The 18,043-nt window shown below is 34.1% G+C and overlaps 1 protein-coding gene across 2 annotated transcripts; it reads left to right on the top strand.

Annotated features, from left to right (window-relative positions):
* The first annotated feature begins 3,656 nt into the window (after positions 1-3,656).
* On the top strand, positions 3,657-17,588 carry LOC126966320 (monocarboxylate transporter 5-like). 2 transcript variants are annotated; one of them, XM_050810308.1, is made up of 8 exons: positions 3,657-3,764; positions 14,551-14,699; positions 14,928-15,198; positions 15,281-15,483; positions 15,628-15,907; positions 16,019-16,188; positions 16,315-16,480; positions 16,964-17,588. In XM_050810308.1, the coding sequence occupies exons 2-8, from the start codon at positions 14,589-14,591 to the stop codon at positions 17,314-17,316; spliced, it is 1,554 nt and encodes a 517-aa protein (XP_050666265.1). In that variant the 5' UTR covers positions 3,657-3,764; positions 14,551-14,588; the 3' UTR covers positions 17,317-17,588. The 2 variants fall into 2 exon arrangements, with proteins under 2 accessions (XP_050666265.1, XP_050666266.1); XM_050810309.1 differs by lacking the exons at positions 3,657-3,764; positions 14,551-14,699; positions 14,928-15,198; positions 15,281-15,483 and having other exon boundaries at positions 15,498-15,907.
* Positions 17,589-18,043: the final 455 nt, after the last annotated feature.

Raw genomic sequence — 18,043 nt, 5'->3', positions numbered from 1 at the left:
CCGGCTCATTTGATTCAGTCTCGTGCCAGATTTTGGCGACACGTCCTGAGGATGCCTCGTGTAGAGGCGAAACACGTGTCTTTCTATGTCTCTACTTTAAAAACAAATATTGGCGGAATTAACACTAAAGAAAACTTAAATCATTTGTATAATTATGGATTTCCGCAAAGTAACGCCTAATTCAATAAATTTTCTTAGATCGATACATTATAAAATGGACCACAATTACAGCTTGACAAATCAATCATCCAAGTAATTGATTTGACATCCAGAGGAGGAGCTTATAAAGGAGTTCGCTGAGATATCGAAGCTAGGGTCAGAAAGGAAAGTTCATCCACTGCAGAAGATTTGTAGGTAACACTTAAAAATAAGAAAAATAACAATAATAATGATATCATTATTTTTTCACTAGCAACCAAAATTACAATACAGCAAAAGCAAAAATATAGGGGATACAAAAGTTTGGGCCGTGGATCGCTGGTGCCTGTGGTAGGTAATAAAATACCTGTATTACTGGTTACCAGGATTCCACTTTTACACAGTGACATAAAATCGCAAAAAATCAAAGGACAGGATAGATAGAAAACCAAGAACGTTAGAAAATGCAAATTTATGTGTTATCTGTCTTCAATACGATCAGGATATAATATGCTATATCAACTTACTAAGTTTGTAGAAAACTTGACAAATAATGTTTTAGATAACCTATTAGACAAGGTTATCATTATTGGGGACTTTAACTTAATATTACAAGGTCGCTATATAAAATGGCGTATTATTGTTACCTAACAACATTCGGGCATACACCAAATAGATATGTCCGATAAACTAAACTTGTGCAATCTCTAAGAACGACGTCACGGTTAGATCATGTGGCTCTCCAGTACTTCTTGAAATATCACACCAAGTCAATAGTGGTTCCAGTAGACTTTTTCCCATTCCACACCATAGGGCCTCTTCCATACACAAGGTTTTTTTTATCACAATACTGATTATGAGCCTATACGTGAGGAACTCTATGATATTAACTGGTTATCAAAGGCTGCACGTAATAATTATAGATTTAACGTTGTCATTTCTCTAACGATAATTATTTTACCTGTGCCACAAAGTGCCACTTGGGTATGTCAAGGTATGGAGTTAGCCTATTGCAAACAAATTCACTGGATAACAATACACCCATCTCGTAAATATCCACCTTAGAATAACACACATAAAAATACTTAATAGCAAGCATGTATTAGAAACATTCAAAACCATATTCAAGATACTCCCCGTGCCTCCTGGACCTTCATAAAGAGTTATCGTTAATTGTACACCTACCCATCAGTGATGTATTATGGTAATCGCTCAAGGTCCCGAAATCGTTGATAAGTTCGGTGAGTAGTTTCAATCAATGTTCATTATCGACTCAAATAACGACCAGCATTCACACACTGAAAGTCATACCCAATATGATCCACCAGCAGCTGTTATTTACAATATAGAGATTAGTGAATGAGAATCACAGGATGTACATAAAGTACTGTAATCACTGGACTTAAACAAGTCAGCAAATTCTGATAATATCGCACCCATATTCATTGTTAATTGTGTAGCTTAACTTTACCCACTCAAAATAATTCCATCGCTAATTAATCTAAGCTGTAATACCGCTATCGAAATCATTTACATCTTACTCCCGTAAACAAAAGAGGAGTCAGAATAGCAAATCGCAGACCAGTCATAAAGCTTTATTTGTTTGCAAAATCTTAGCGAAAATTGTGTATGCCCAGATCGAATCTTCACATTCACACAAAGAACATAATCTTTATCCGTACTAACATTCCTTTTTAAAAATGTATATCGTGCACATAAAATCTCTTGCAATGTAATGATTATCTATCACGTGTTATGTCTGAACCTTCTCAAGTAAATCTCTTACGGCCGTTCCCAATATTCAGTCTATCTCTTACTTGAGATAAAAATCGTAACTATCGTTGACTCTTCTGTCCCAATATACTTATCGACGGTAATTCACCATATACACGCTGTCTGTCAATGGGACGACATATAGCTTACCAGCGAGAGAAGTTTGTATGGAAATTTCAATTCACGCGTCCCAATATAAGGCGAAAAGAATGACTTATCGGGTATATTGTGACAGCTTCAGATTATTGTCAGCTAATTATTGACAGTAGAAGGTAGTAATTTATCTCTATCTGTAGATAGTATATTGGGAACGGCCGTTAGCCTACACTAATTTAAATAAGTGTTTTGACAGACTTTATTAATATATTCTGACATGCTTCTACGTGTAGGAATACCAGGGAACTTCTTAAGGTGGATATCTTAATACGTGATAATCGCTGTCAGCCAGTTGTTCTGAGTTAAAAACACGTTGTCATCTATCCTAATGCCCCCAAGGGTTCCTCAAGGCCATTTGCTGGGGCCTCTTCTTTTTATTGTTTCATGTTAATTGGGATAAATTCAAAAACCATTTACGAAATTCTTGTCATTTAATCGATTCCGTCTTACGAGAGAGCACGTTATACTGACATACTAATTCACTTCGAAATTATTTCTTCATGCCGAAAATTTTTGGACTGCTTTAAATAATATCCTCAGTTTATTCACTTGTCTAGATACAGAGTTGCACAGCAATCGCAACATCAATAATAGACCATAATTGAAATTGAAATTAATCACTACACGATTGACTACATGATTGTTTCCTAACGGACGTCATCATCATCATCATCAGATGATGGTACCGGAAGACGTCCGCTGCTGGACAAAGAACTCCACGAGAATCAATCCTGCGTTGCCCTCATCCAACGTGTTTTGGCGATCTTGACCAGGTCATCGGTCCATCATGTGGGGGGCCTACCAACACTGCGTCTTCCGGTACGTGGTCGCCATTCGAGGACTTTTCTGCCGCACCAGTGATCTGTCCGTCGAAATATGTACCTTATCCTCTTGTTGATTGATTGTTTCATCATCATCATCATCGGGAAGACGTCCACTGCTGGACAAAGGCCTCCCCCAAACATTTCCACGACGATCGCTTCTGCGCTGTTCTCTCATCCAACGTATTCCAGCGATCTCGACCAGATCGTCGATCCATCTTGTGGGGATTTTGAATGTTTGCTACTTATAAATTTTTCACTTTTTATCATATTATGTTTATTACTCTAATCATAATATAATGGTACCTAAATATTATAATTAAGAATCAAGTAACTTAATTGTTTTTCTTTCTTCAAAATATATATTCAATATTCATTGAATTAACCAACTTAGAATTTGTATTTAAGTGCAAATTTACAATTATTAATGCTCATTTTGTACATGTAATAAAAATTGTATTGCATAATCTTAGGAAATTCCCAATCACGCTACAAAAAGCAATAGCAAAAAACTGACGCAACTCTTAGTATCAATAGTCTTAATATTGACTCATCTATTAGCTCGGGGATTCCGCGGAAAGTGTTCCTATGAATATTATTTTCGCAATATGATCCTTTATTGAGCTAATTTAATTGGAATTGATTGAAAATTTTCGAATTATGGTTGTTTTTAACAATATCCAACGGTACGCTGTTGATACTCGGCCGACCACGCTGTGATAGCAAAAGATAAGTTACTCAGTGAGCTCAACACATTAACATCTCATTGATGGATGTGTTGTCGTATCGACTGGTTGTTTGATATAATGTAATATGAGTGATTCGGTGAACAGGTATTGTTTGGATTGACTCGGCTCACAGCTAAATTTGATTTTGGTAAGTTTGTTTTGTTTAGTTGAAAAGGCTCATTGGCGTTTTAATATTATTTGCGACAAATTTTGTCAATCAATCTTATATTTTGCTAATTAATTTTATAATTTAATTATAGCAATAGTAAATGTTTTATTTGCCAATTTGATAAACTTGTATACATCATTAATAACAGGGTATGTGAGGCCGAGCGTTTAAAAAACAATTTTGCTAAATGTTATTATAAGTATTAAGGTAGAGGCGGCAGAATGAAACAGGTTTACGTTATCACATTGAAGCACGCTTCATCAAACTGCACTCTTTTAGGATTGCCAAATAATTGATTTAAATTGACGTATAATTTGTAAGCCAACAACATTCCGAATGAAACAAGGTCTCAAATTGTATTCAGTTGCTTAGTCTTGTAATTAAAACCTTAGAAATTGTATTATTTGTTTCAAGCATCCTGGAGTTTTTAATGTCCGTAGTCTATAAACTGGTAAAAAGTGCCAATCACACCTTTATGGTATCATAACAAAAGCAATTGTTAAGTTTCTTGTCCATTATTCTCAACATAAAATGCAACAGTACATATCGGTGGGTAAAAATGTATTCGACAATTCAAATGTGTATTTGAAAAGCATTTCTTGCATAAACATTTAAATGACTTTGACTCTTAAAATGGGATAATATTGGCTAAGATGCTGAAATTTGTTAAGATGTGACGTTGTGAAGTACATCATTTAAAAATATATTGTGTAGGTAAATCGATCCTTGGACTTTGAAACAGAATGATATATATACGCAATTCCATACAATCTTTTATTTATCACCCATTCATTGACGATCTTGATTTTCTTTAATATTATTCATTTAATTTTCTGTACCTTTGATTTCTTTAGTTCTTATGCTGCTTAAGAGCGTACTTAGACTTTGCTCAGACTTTACTTACGCTAACTTAGCCGAGTGTGATAAAAAGTGAACTCAACTTTTGAATTGGGCTGTCTTAGTATAAGCTCACTATAATTTCAGCTGTCAAATGACTATTGAAACTATTACGGTTATGCTAAGCTAACACTCAGGTCAGAGTTTTATGTTTTTTTTTTTTTATGAAAATAAGAGCGAGACGAGCAGGACGTTGGTTATTCAAGAATCCAGAGCGGCACTGCATTGTAATGGGTAGAGAGTATCAATTACCATCAGCTGAACGTCCTGCTCGTCTCGTCGCTTATTTTAATTTTAAAAAAATACGCCCTACCCATGGCCCACCAAGTGCCGCTCAGGATTTTTGAAAACCCCAAAAATTCTGAGAGGCATTACAATTGGGCTCGTCACCTGAGACATAAGATGTTAAGTCTCATTTGCCCAGTAATTTCACTAGCTACGGCGCCCTTCAGACCGAAATACAGTAACATTTACATATTACCGCTTTACGGTAGAAATAGGTGCCATTGTGGTACCCATAATCTAGCCGGCTTCCTGTGCAAAGGAGCCTACCACTGGTGTATAAGTATAGTCTGAGCAGAGCCTAAGTACGCTGTATAGTTATTAGCCTTAACATCAGCCATGCACTCAAATACACAGCTGTAGAAATATTAAATGTTTTATGAATTATTAATTTAATTATATTTCAGCTGTTATTATTTTATCAGTCGTCATAAATACTGAAGGTCACTATTCAAATCCAAGATCGATATAACAATTTTTTGTATTCGATAACACGCAATAGATACTAAACATTGATTATATTAATTGAATACTGATAAGAACATAATATAACATATGAAGACAGTTAATATGGTTAGAGATATAAAATTCAATAGAATGATACCCTAAAAGAAATACTTACGAAAACATCATTTAAATCAGAAATGAATTTAAAGGGAAAACGAGACTTTACATCTTATGTCTCAAGGTGACGAGCGCGATTGTAGTGCCGCTCAGAATTTTTGGGTGCATGGCGTATTAATTACTATCAGCTGAACGTCCTGCTTGTCTCTTCCCTTATTTAAAAAAAAAAGTAACCAGTCAAGTGCGAGTAGAACTCGCGCACAAAGGCTTTATTTACCATTACCATCTGTTAAAACCACAAAACAATCATGTCTGTTCTATGGGAGCCCCACATTAATATTAATTTTATTTAAATTAATTAATTATTAATTTTTCAAGTGAATTTATAACTAAATATTCTGTGAATATTTCAACCACCTATGTGTTATGAATGTCCCGCAAAATCGAGCAAAAAACTACGAATGTGTATTGGAGACCACTTAAAAAAAATTCATGTATATTTTTTATTTTTTGTTATAACAGCAATCGAAATATATCATCTGTGAAAATTTCAACAGTGCACCTATCATGGTTCATGCGATACAGCCTGCTGACAGACGGACGGACAGCGGAGTCTTAGTAATAGAGTTCCGTACCGCACACTAACAAGTTATTTATTGAAAAAGCTAAAAGTAATTTAATAATTTCTCAAACAACCGAGAGAGTTAATTTGAGATGCCTAGTTTGTTTCGACTATAGCTAACAAAATCATAGCAATTGTAACTTACACTAAGTGCCTATAAGTATAAAGAATAATGATTGAAAATCAAGTCCTTCCAATGTAATATGTGCATCAAATTTAACTATACGAAAACATTCCTACCATTAATAAATTATTCACATCTACAATATTTCTATACAGATTATAAATTGTTAGCAAATAATTAGTAAGAATTGATGAATAAAATATTCAATTAAGAATATTAATGGATGTGAACGTAAATGGATACAAGAGCAAGTTAATTATTTAATGTTTATCGTAAGAGAGATACCAATCGTACGGATAATGTATCACAATTACTTTGAATTGCGGTTCCGACCTTGTTCAATTCAATAAAAACTACACTTTTTAGGAATTACGATCACAATTGCTATTACAAGGTTGTGAGTGTTAACCACCATACTCTCCTCACAACAATGAATCTGGGCAATTTTGTTATTTTTAAACTGATAACCCTCACTTTGGGGTTTAATTATACAAATTACATTTGTTACCAAAATTTATGAACGATGCGGGATATGAACCCGCGACCTCTTCGATCAGTTGGTTCAGTTGGAAAGAACGCTCGGATGGAACCTGAGAGCGTGTTGTTGAAGAGCGGTGATACGATAATTTGTTTTTGTGGTAAGCGCGCAAACTTGAGTCTTCTGGGGCTTAAATTGGATATGGGATCCCGAGAGAGCATGGCCCATGTATACGGTATCATTAGTGCTGTCGTTTGCATAGAAATGCATGTTGGAGGAATCCAACATATCATTGATATGCAGAAGAAACAGTGTAGGAGATAGCACATAGCCTTGGGGCACTCCAGCGTTCACGGGCTGCGCCTAGTGAGGAAGCTGGAGGTCCACTTGCATAAGTTCTCGGTAAGCCCAAATGATGGAAGTTTTTAGAGAAGCACCTTGTGCCAAACACGATCATAGGCCTTCGCTATATCCAGGCTAACTGCCAGGCCTTCCCCTTGCTTTCGATAGCCACCGCCCATCTTTGTGTTATAAATTAAATAATATTATAAAAGAAGATCGCCGGCCAACCGACCATGGCGAAAGCCGTACTGTCAGTTCTTGATCAACTGTTGACTTTCATGAGCTGGCGATTAATTATGCTCTCCATGATTTTGGGAGGAGGAAGGTAATAGGTATAAGCCTGTAGTTTGACGGATCCTAACGGACAAGGGCTAACTTCCATGAGTCAGGGACTACACCTTTTGAATATGAGTTCCGGAATAAACGCGTTAGCAATGTCAACTCGGGGGCACACATTCTAAGCACAATAATTGTGCTCCAATTTTATTGCTCCAATTATTGGAGAAATAAATTTTGGTTACTTGATTATCTTTCAACAAAGGAACGAATGATTTTACGTAAATGAGCAATTAAAAATAACTATATACATTACTTGTACTGCAACATGTTTTCGATTTCTTATGTTTTGTTTTTAAAGAACATGGGAATAAAACGTGAACATCATTTATAGAAACCGCAATACCGCGTAACTGGAGACTCCATCTGTTTGTTACGTAAACTTTAATAGAATTTAAAATATGTGATAACTTTAGTCACGAGTGCTTCCCCTGGGAAGCGTAGTTTTTGGATACTTGCTGCAACAAACTTTAGATGCACTGCATTGTTCTATTGAAATACATGATTGTGTGTTTAAAATGTATAATATTGTATTAGGTTGCAACTCGTCTGTAGTAAATTATATTTTGTATGTAGATTTACTCATGATTGATGTATATTAAACGAGTTCATAATTTTGTTTTAGTACCAATGTATGTGCGAAGTTTCCTATTCGATATATTATTAGTAGTAAATGTTTCATCCCAGTATCAGCTCGATCCATTTGACCGCGTGCAACGCAGAGCAGCGCGAATTGTCGGGGACCCAGTGCTCTATCAACGGCTGGATCACTTGGCGTTGCGTAGAGACGTCGCTTCACTGTATGTCTTCTACGGTATTTATCACAGGGAGTGTTCCGAAGAGCTGTTTCACTTGATTCCTGCCGCCGAATTCCACCTTCATACGACACGCCACAAGTTAGGATATCATCCCCACATCCAGATGTGTTTCGGTCCTCCACAGTGCGGTTTTCAAGGAGCTTTCTTCCACGTACTACAAAGTTATAGAACGAGCCTCCTTGTGTGTTGTTTGCGGGACAAAACGACATGGGTACGGCATATGGCCGGCAACGTTCCTGTGATATACTTGGTGTTGCAAGAGAATGTGGGCGGCGGTGATCACTTAACTCCAGACGACCCGTACGCTCGTTTGTCCTCCTTTTCCAAAAAAAAAAACTAATTTCATTTTTGTAGGCTCTTTTTAATATTCAAGATCTCCTTACCCAATCAATCACTAGCACCATATTTTCATTTTAGATATAATTTAACTAATTTAATATACATGAATTTTCAAAATAATTACACTTTTTTAAAATAATAATAAAAGGTAATCAAAGATATAGAACAAATTGCAATGTTGTTGCGGGCATCACCGCGTAATCGTTGCTGCACAGGCATCGACTCTTCTTAAGCCAGACTTATGTCTGCTTAAGAATGCACCAATATAAAACTTCTCGTCCCAAATACCACAGTGTCTGAAGACGAAGATTTTCAACCAGTGGTCGTTAACTATGGGCCTTATAAGAAAGCTCATGATCACTCAGAAGGCAATGGAGAGGGTTATGCTCGGAGTTTCCCTGCGAGATCGAATCATAAATGAGGAGATCCGTAGGAGAACTAAAATTACCGACATAGCCCAAATGATTGCGAAACTGAAGTGGCAGTGGGCAGGGCACATAGTTCGACGGACAGATGGCCGGTGGGGCAAAAAATTCTCGAATAGCGACCGCGTACCGGAACACGCAGTGTTGGTAGGCTCCCCACAAGATGGACCGGCGATCTGATCGCCGGAATACGTTGGATGAGGGCAGCGCAGGACCGATCATCCGCGTCGTGGAGGCCTTTTTCCAGCAGTGGACGTCTTCCGGCTGATGATGATGAGAATGCACCTTATGAGTCATTAGTGTGAATGATAAATATCAGTCTTTGCCAGTAATTGAAGCTATAAAACTGTTTTAGTACTCAAGCTCATATCGAAGCCGCTCATAGAGTAATTAATATAAAACTTTTCAATATAATTTGTATTCTTTGAAAGTTTAGCTGTCTGCATGATCTCTCTGCAATAAAATAATGTAATTTAATAAAAGAATTATAAAATAAAATGATTAAGATAGGAATTACCTGGAATATCTTAAATTACTTTTAGTAAAAAACAAAATAAATGTCTTCGTTTCTATAGAGGAGGTCTTTGCATTTTGAACACTTAATTTTGCTCAAACAGATAATAATATAATAAAAACTTACTTTGAAACACACAAAAATATACTTCTACAATATGATTACAACTATTGTATAATAATATAACAGATAGAAACTGTTCACAGATTCAAAGTGAATAAAGTATCGACAGTCCTCGATGGCTAGCCTGTGAAGTTTACACTAACATACGTCAAAACAAAGTTGATGCTCCCGATTCTAGTTTCTCCTCTCTTTCTTAAGCGTGACGGTAGACATGTACTTTAATATGCGTGCCACCAAAATAAGTTCTTTTTACTTACGATAATGGCACTGTTACAAATCTCATACAATTTGGATTCAATAATTTTTTTCGAAGTCTTGTCATCCAAGTGAGGGTTATCACTTTAAAAACATAGCAAATTGTTTAGATTTACAAGAGCGACATCTCAAGTACATTTCCTAATATGCAAATATTGGGGTTGAGCAGGTTATCAACTGTAAATTAGATCCTGTAGATGAAGCCACAACCTGAGAGTTGAACAAAGTATACAAGATTTTATGACGGTTCGTCACTCGAAGGGTTAGCTCAGGTGGCAGAGCACTGGCGCGGAACGCGAGGTGACGTGGGTTCGAGTGCCGCATCGTTCATAAAATTTTGTTTTTCAAATTTTATCTGTGTATTAATCCTAGAATTAAGGATTATCACTTTAAAAAACATAACAAATTGTACGATATAACATTGTATTTTATAAAAAAAAAAACCCGCTGAGTTTCGCGAGTTCTTCTCAGGTCTGAGGCATATTATTTCGAATGGGTGGTAGTTTTTGATGTTCAATAAGTGATTTTAAGCCATATTTGAATTTGAATCGCAGTGCTGCTTAGAGTTTTGGTTTTTCAAGAATTCTTGCTATCAGGTAAACTTTGCACACGTCTCAACGTAATATAAGCGTGCAAGATATCTTAGCACGGAAGACAGCCCCACCATAGTGAGTAGATAAAGAACCCTTCGCTCAGTATGATTTCAGCAATAGTCTGTTTATAGCAAACCATGATGTTCGTTTTGGTAAATCACGGAAAGAAAAGCTATTCTTTCAATGAGCGGATGTAAACCTCAATATGCTACTAAAGCTTAGCTTGCAAAACATAGTATCACACTGTTAAAATTGCGATAGCTTTTTATATACACGAAATATACTAACGAATTAAAAAGGACTATAAAAAAGAGTTTTATTTGGTACAGTAGTCGGTAATCTTCTTGAAATTCATGGAAATAACTTTAAATTCAAAATTAATCCCTTTCGAATGGCAATGTTATCCATTTTTTTGTTTCTTTTTATTATCATTTATTTTATACATATTATTATTGTTTATTATATATTTTTTCTTTTTTATTAAAATAAATAATAATCTATATCTTACTATAGTTTAAAAAATAGAAATTATATAGCTACTTAGTTTCGCGTAAGAGATATTCTGGCCTCAAGTTAGTTTTCAAAGAGTCAAGCCTGTCCCTTTACAACTAAGTTTGTAACTACGACTGTTTTAAATTTTGTATATTAGTGCTGTGATACCGAGTATACAATATATAGACTATCTAGATATATAAACGTCCCAGAAGAAGGGGACATTAACTTTAGTATTTTGAAAATCACAAACAAGTTTCGGCGAACAGTAGGATGCCTAGTACTATCGTAATATACAGAGGATAGCGTTACATTAAATGATACCAGACAACCAAGAAGAAAATTGAAGGTGTACTGAAGATACATTCAGAGAAGAAAATATTTTGTAACTAAAATAAGGATGTGGTTCAGATAAAAGTCCGTGAAATAGCCAGCCAGGATACAGGATTTAGCCCTAAAATTCTCCTTCTACTCCTGTGTACTACTACAGCTGTGGAGTTAGAAGAAGTCCGACTGACTTGAATATTACGGAAAATAAATTTTGGATAGATAATAATGTTACAACGAACGATTAAGATAAGGATAATATCAAGGATGTACGTTATCGTTAAACATATATTTATTTAAGTAGCGTGATAAATGTGATGTACTTTAAGAATACAAAAAGATTAAATGCGCTGCCGGACTATAGCTTCATGATTGGTGAATATATAAAGAAAACCTCCGTACAGATTTCTTTACCTACGCTCCAAAATATCGTTTAGTAAATTTTAAATATCAATATATTGTTCTTCAATAATATTAGGGGTTAAAGTATGAAATTGCGTACTGAGAAATTTTAATTTGTTTTATTTTTCTTTGATTTAACATATTTATTTGATCAAAATAATAACCATTATAATCTATACATATCATATAATAGGAAGGTTTATGCCTTTGCGATAGAACTGTGGTGATCTAGATTCGACAAGTGAAAAGCATTTTGTACTGCCTCCTGAGAAGAATACTTTCTATCACGTAGAAAATTGTCCGAATCACGATAAAAATGGTTGACGTGGACACGGTTGATGAAAAATTGGAGCAAGGTCTGGCGAATACGGAGGGTGACGAATGGCTTCTAATTCCTGTAGAGTTAAAACGGTTACTCGTGCCAATAAAGTTTATTTGACTATGACATATAATACCAAATGTTTTATTTAAATATATTCCCACTGATTTGAAAGTGGACACTTTAAGAACACATTGGTATCATGTGTGTTCCATGTGTGTTAGTAGGAGGAGATGGAGTCCATATATTTTTGCCCATGGTCCTTTCTGGGCTGACGAGACTTAAGATCGTACGTCTCAAAATAACGAGCTCTATTTCAATACTACTTAGAATTTTGGTTTTGATCAAAAATCCTGAGTGAGACTGCTGTATAATCACCTTGACTATTTTGTGTAAATAAAAATCCTTTACTGAAGCATGACTATAGTAAATACTTAACGCTAATGCAGACATGAATTCGCAATAATAATAACCATCTCAGACGTTCTAATAATAGCATATTGTTCATCCACTAACTAGTTTTAGTCGTGACAAGTTATTGATTAGTCAGTCATACACCATCTGACCATAATACCGGTAACGATGTAAATACAAGTGTTTTAAAACTGGAACGAGAGTATTTGTACTCACACAACGCTCAGGTCCTTAAGATGCCTCGTGTAGAGGCGCATCGCACGAGTTTTGGGAAACTTTGCTGAATAATCACTAAAGGTCATGATTTATTACGTTTTAACTAGCTATTGATTTCCGCAAATTAACACCTGATTCTGTTACCTAATGTTCGTTGATACAAGTGCTTATAGATTTAAAACAATAAAAATTCCGTGTTCGCATATCGAACAAAATCGTGACATTCCTATTATTTATTTTGTGGTAAGCTATACAGTGCTCACCACGTCATGGCAAAGTGAATAATCATGGCACCCATTAATTTATTATTGCTGCATTCAATATTTTTCCACAATTCTCACAATTTTTTTGCGGAAGCCGGAAAAAAACGTGTCTTTTTTAATACTTTCTTAAATTTTTATTTAAATAATTATAATTGATAATGATGGTAATCGAGTAAAAAATAATTTCTTTATTTTTATAAATTTATGGTCCCTTACAGCTAATAAAATAAAGAGAGTATTTAAACAATAAAACAGAATAGATATGCCAATTAAAAGGAATACTGATAATAGTTTAATAGAATGTGACAACAATTGTAGTTTAAGACAAAAACATAAAAAATAAGAAATACTTACAAGACAAAATTTAATAGTAAGAAAAGAAGAAATCGTATCCATATTGAGTTACTGAAATGGTAACTGAAGGGTAGGTTGTGTGGTGTGAGTGAATGTGAGTGTTTTTACGGATATAAATGGTGTGAAGATATGTGAATAAATTATCCTGAATATACTGATGATTAACTCCTGCAATTTAAACAGTTTAATATAAATTTTTTGAACCTCAAACGTGATAAGTTAAAAATGTCGACAGAAGAAAACTCCTTATTATATATGTCAGGAATTCAGTGGGGACTATTTATAATATTTGCTATATGCAAAGGGAATTTTAAATAAATTTGTATGCCTGGTACACATGTTGGTAACTAGTTAAATTTCAGTTTTTAAATTTTATAGTATAATATTATCTGTATAGGATATAAAATCAGAAGTTTCCAAAGTTGGAAAAAATTAAGTAAGTCCAATAAGAATTTGATTTAACCTATGTATTTGGTATTACTGTGTTATTTTAAGCCTAATTGTAATAAAATATTGTGATGAGTTCGAGAGCTGTTCAAAAGATTAAATGATCGATGAATATAGACAAGTTACACATATTTAAATAATATTTATTATCATTATAAATAAATAAGATCAATATCTCTTGTGAAAATTTTTACACAATATTATTAATTAAATTAAAATTAATTATTTATGTTACTTAATGATTACGAAATAAAATAAAAAAATAAGCAGCTGCACGCATATTCTACATCATTTAACCTTAAAGAGCGACAAATTATTTACTTTTTTTCTTAGATAAAGGCTTAATTCCTTCTTAGATATTCGTAAAAGTCAAACCCATTGAAAACCAGTTGAAAAACCAATGAAATTTAAAATAAAAAATTCCTTAGGTGTGCTTGGCAGTTTATTTTGTGGGCTTATATTTTATGGAGACTAATATGATCGGATATATAGCGCTTGTTATGGCAAATTCAGCTCAAGTCAAACAAGCGCATCTGAACAAAGTTTACCAGAATAATTTATATACAATTATAATTCAAACTGAGAATCATAAATAATATCCGATGTCAATAAACGGGCTTGTTAGTATACAGATCAATTATCTCAACACAATATTGCAAATACGTGACCTCGATTTTGATTCACAGAGAAACAAAGATTCACATCAAGCGAACAATAATTGCACATCTCATTAGCATTACAATTACGTTTTTTAATGTGATGCTCCCATTTGTGCTGCTATTTTAGACAAGGTATTTATACAACATATTATTGTTTCAGGGAATAATAAATTATATGACAAGAAAAAAAAATAGAAAATGTCAACGAAAAATTTGGCGTCGGTTCCTAGAACTGAGAAAAGAATAAAATTAATACCGCCAGATGGAGGCTGGGGTTGGATGATTTTACTGGGAACAGGATTAAGTAACGTAAGTATTTGTATGAAAAAAATATAACAAAAATATTGTGTGATATATTTTTTTTATATCATCACGCATAACGGTGTTTACGTCATTGATAAACTTATTTAGGGTCAATAATGTTATCAAAGCCATCACCCCTGCTATTTTTTGTACGAGAATATGTATATTATGATCAAAACAAAAGAAAATGAACCATTGTGTACAGTTTTTCAGTAATGAATACTTTTATTTTAGATTTTCAATCAGTCTATGTTGTCCCTGTTCAGTTTAGTATATGGAGATGCTTTAGAAGCAATGGGACATGATACAAAAGGAGCAGCCATAGTTATGAGCACAATGTTATTCGTTACAAATTTCGGAGGTCCAGTTGCAGGAGCCATTGTTAAGTTGACTTCACCCAGATTCGTCTGTGTTTTAGGCGCTTTCTTTTGTACAGCTGGAATATTTTTGAGTGCGTTTTCTACACATATAATCCATCTTGTTATTTCGTATGGCGTTTTGTTAGGTAAGAAATCAATGAAATCAGTCAACTAGGATCTGAATCAACAACAATTGTAATATTTGAAGATTTGTGTCTTTTTTTGTAGGTACTGGCCTAGGTTTTATTCAAAATGCATCGTTTGTGGCCATAAACAGTTACTTCAAAGTGAAGAAAAGTATAGCTGTGGGACTTGCAATGGCTGGAACTGGTATTGGACAAACTCTTATGCCACACGTAGTTAGATATCTTTTGGAAAGTTATGGGTTCAAAGGTGCATGTTTACTTCTTTCATCCTTGAGTTTACACGGGGTAAATACAAATATTTTTATAAAAAAAGATTATTGATTTTTTAAGTGACATTAATTGTTGAACAATGTAATTATTATCTAGTCATATAAAACGTTGATTTTGTATGAAAATTGGATTATTTCGGCAAATCTACTATATTTCCAGATATGTGGTACTATGCTAATTCAACCTGTAGAGTGGCATATGAAGAAAATAGAAGAAGAAGTAATAATTGATGAGCAAGCTCGATTATTAGAAGATAATGTATCAAGCAAAAACAAAGATTACACAGAAAATGGCAATTTGGAGTATAAAAGCAACAGACGTGCAACAGAGCCAAATGTAATAAGTAAAAATGGAGTAGAGAAAAATCCTACTCAAAGGATATCACAAAGTGATAAAGATTTATCTTTTGAGAAGAATGGTAAATCAGTTGGCATAAAGAGTAAGTTTAAGAAATTAATTGACTAACACTTGACTTTCTTAAAATAACAACTATAGCAAAAATCTAGATACATTAAGAAACTGTAAGTAATAGAGCTCTTCCTCTTTACAGATTTCAAAATGGATGCACCTTCGGAAAATAAGTCGCTTCTCAGAAAACTATATGACTTATTTGGCATTTCACTACTATCTAGTCCTAGATTTATTAATGTGGTCGTTGGCACGTCATTAACTGTAGTATCAATACAGAACTTTAGCATGATATACCCACTTTTCTTACAAGTAAGTTTTTATGTAGATTTTACTGGTAACTGGATTTTAACTTTCACGGTGCTAAATAATTGATGCAAATTATCATCATTGAGATAAAATCAAACTTCTATCGTTAATAAGCTTTTTTGTTCACAGAAAAAAGCATTAATGACTAAACAAGAAACTGCAAATTGCATGTCAGCTGTAGCCTTTGCAGATATAATCGGAAGACTCTCCTTGCCACAAGTTCAATCTAAGTTCAATATTTCAGCTCGAATGATGCTTATTCTAACTTCTATTTGGCTGTTGGTTGTAAGACAGTGTAAGTATGGACAAAAATATATCTTTTTACCAAATTTTATCATAATAAATAAATTGTAGTTTAAAACACAGAAATATTACGTACAACCAAGTGAAGAAAGAATTTTAGAATTTGATTTTAGTTTGGAAGTTAATGTAAAATGACTTGACATTAATAATGATGAAGTGGACGGTCACAGACAAGAAATGACCACTGTGCTAGTCTTTTGACGACTGTCGTAAATAAAGATAAAGAAGGTGTAGCTTATGTCAATAACAATTACAATAATTTTTTATCAATACATTTCGAAAACAATGATCCCTTGCAACTTGTTGTTTCAAGTACCTATCTGATAATATATTTTTTCAGAAGATTAAAGTCATAATACTCCTTTGTGAAGGACACTTTCAATGTAACTAGTATATGATAATAGATAAAATTTACTGAGCGCATGAAATAATCTTAATCCTCATATTGTATTTTAATTTTGATCTATTTTTGCAGTTCTAGCATACCAATCGAACATGTACGTTCTTCTTATGATGTCTGTACTATATGGTTTTGGAAGAAGTATGATCATAGTAGCCAGGAATATTGCCATATCAGAAAAGTGTAGAATGGATCAGGTTGCAGCTGCAGTTGGTTTGGGTATGCTGACTATGGGGATTATAGTTCCACCCACAGGATACTTCCTTGGCTGGATCCGAGATTATACTAACAGCTATATAATTTGTATAACTGCACAAAATGCGTTACTTGTTATTTTCCTGGCAATGTGGATACCCGACATGTTCTTCGAATATATTCAGGAAAAGAAAAAACGGAGGAAAGGAGTTGACGAAGTACAACTATCTTAAGAATTCTTAAGAGTCTAAAGAGCACAGAGAACGGCTGAATTTTCTGCAAATTTATCAAAAGAAGTGAAGAGAAGATGACGGTACGGCTGTGACGTAGTTTGGATGAAATTATGTAACAAAATAGTTTAAAACACATACGCATTTAAGTTATTAGAGACTGACGTTGAGATTTAATGGAGGCTAGTAGAGACAAAAATACTTAAAATATATGTAAGGATAACATGGATACTTAGTGGACTGCTCTAGTCTAAAAAATAAATAATTTAATGAGTTGTCTTGGTTTTTTTCTTTTTAAAAAAAATAAAAACACCGTGTTACTATTAAAATTAAATAAATTTAATGCAATTCTAATTAATGGATAAATCATGGCAAAACTTCACTTTAATTTACGTAGGTACAGAACGTGGTTTTGGCCGGGACATCAGGTAGGTATGTAAGGATGTAAGGATAATATTATACAATTGTGGCATACCTAATTTTTCCCTTGTCCCTGAAAATTCTAGGTGAGTGACTAGGAAAAACTTTATTTGTTTTTTATCAGTGGTCGGCAAAGTACAGCTCCAGAGCCGCATGTGGCTCTTTGGCTCCTTAAGTGTGGGCATGGCGCAATAGTAGCTTTGCAATACATTTGCTGGATTCAAAAAACAAGTATATATGGCGCTTTAAATTCGAACGTCTTTGTGTTGATTCGGATATATTGGAGACGGAAAAATGTGATCTTAGTTCA

Source organism: Leptidea sinapis, chromosome 10 (assembly GCF_905404315.1).
Source record: "Leptidea sinapis chromosome 10, ilLepSina1.1, whole genome shotgun sequence".
NCBI lineage: Eukaryota > Metazoa > Arthropoda > Insecta > Lepidoptera > Pieridae > Leptidea > Leptidea sinapis.
This window is presented reverse-complemented; position numbering and strand designations above follow the sequence as displayed.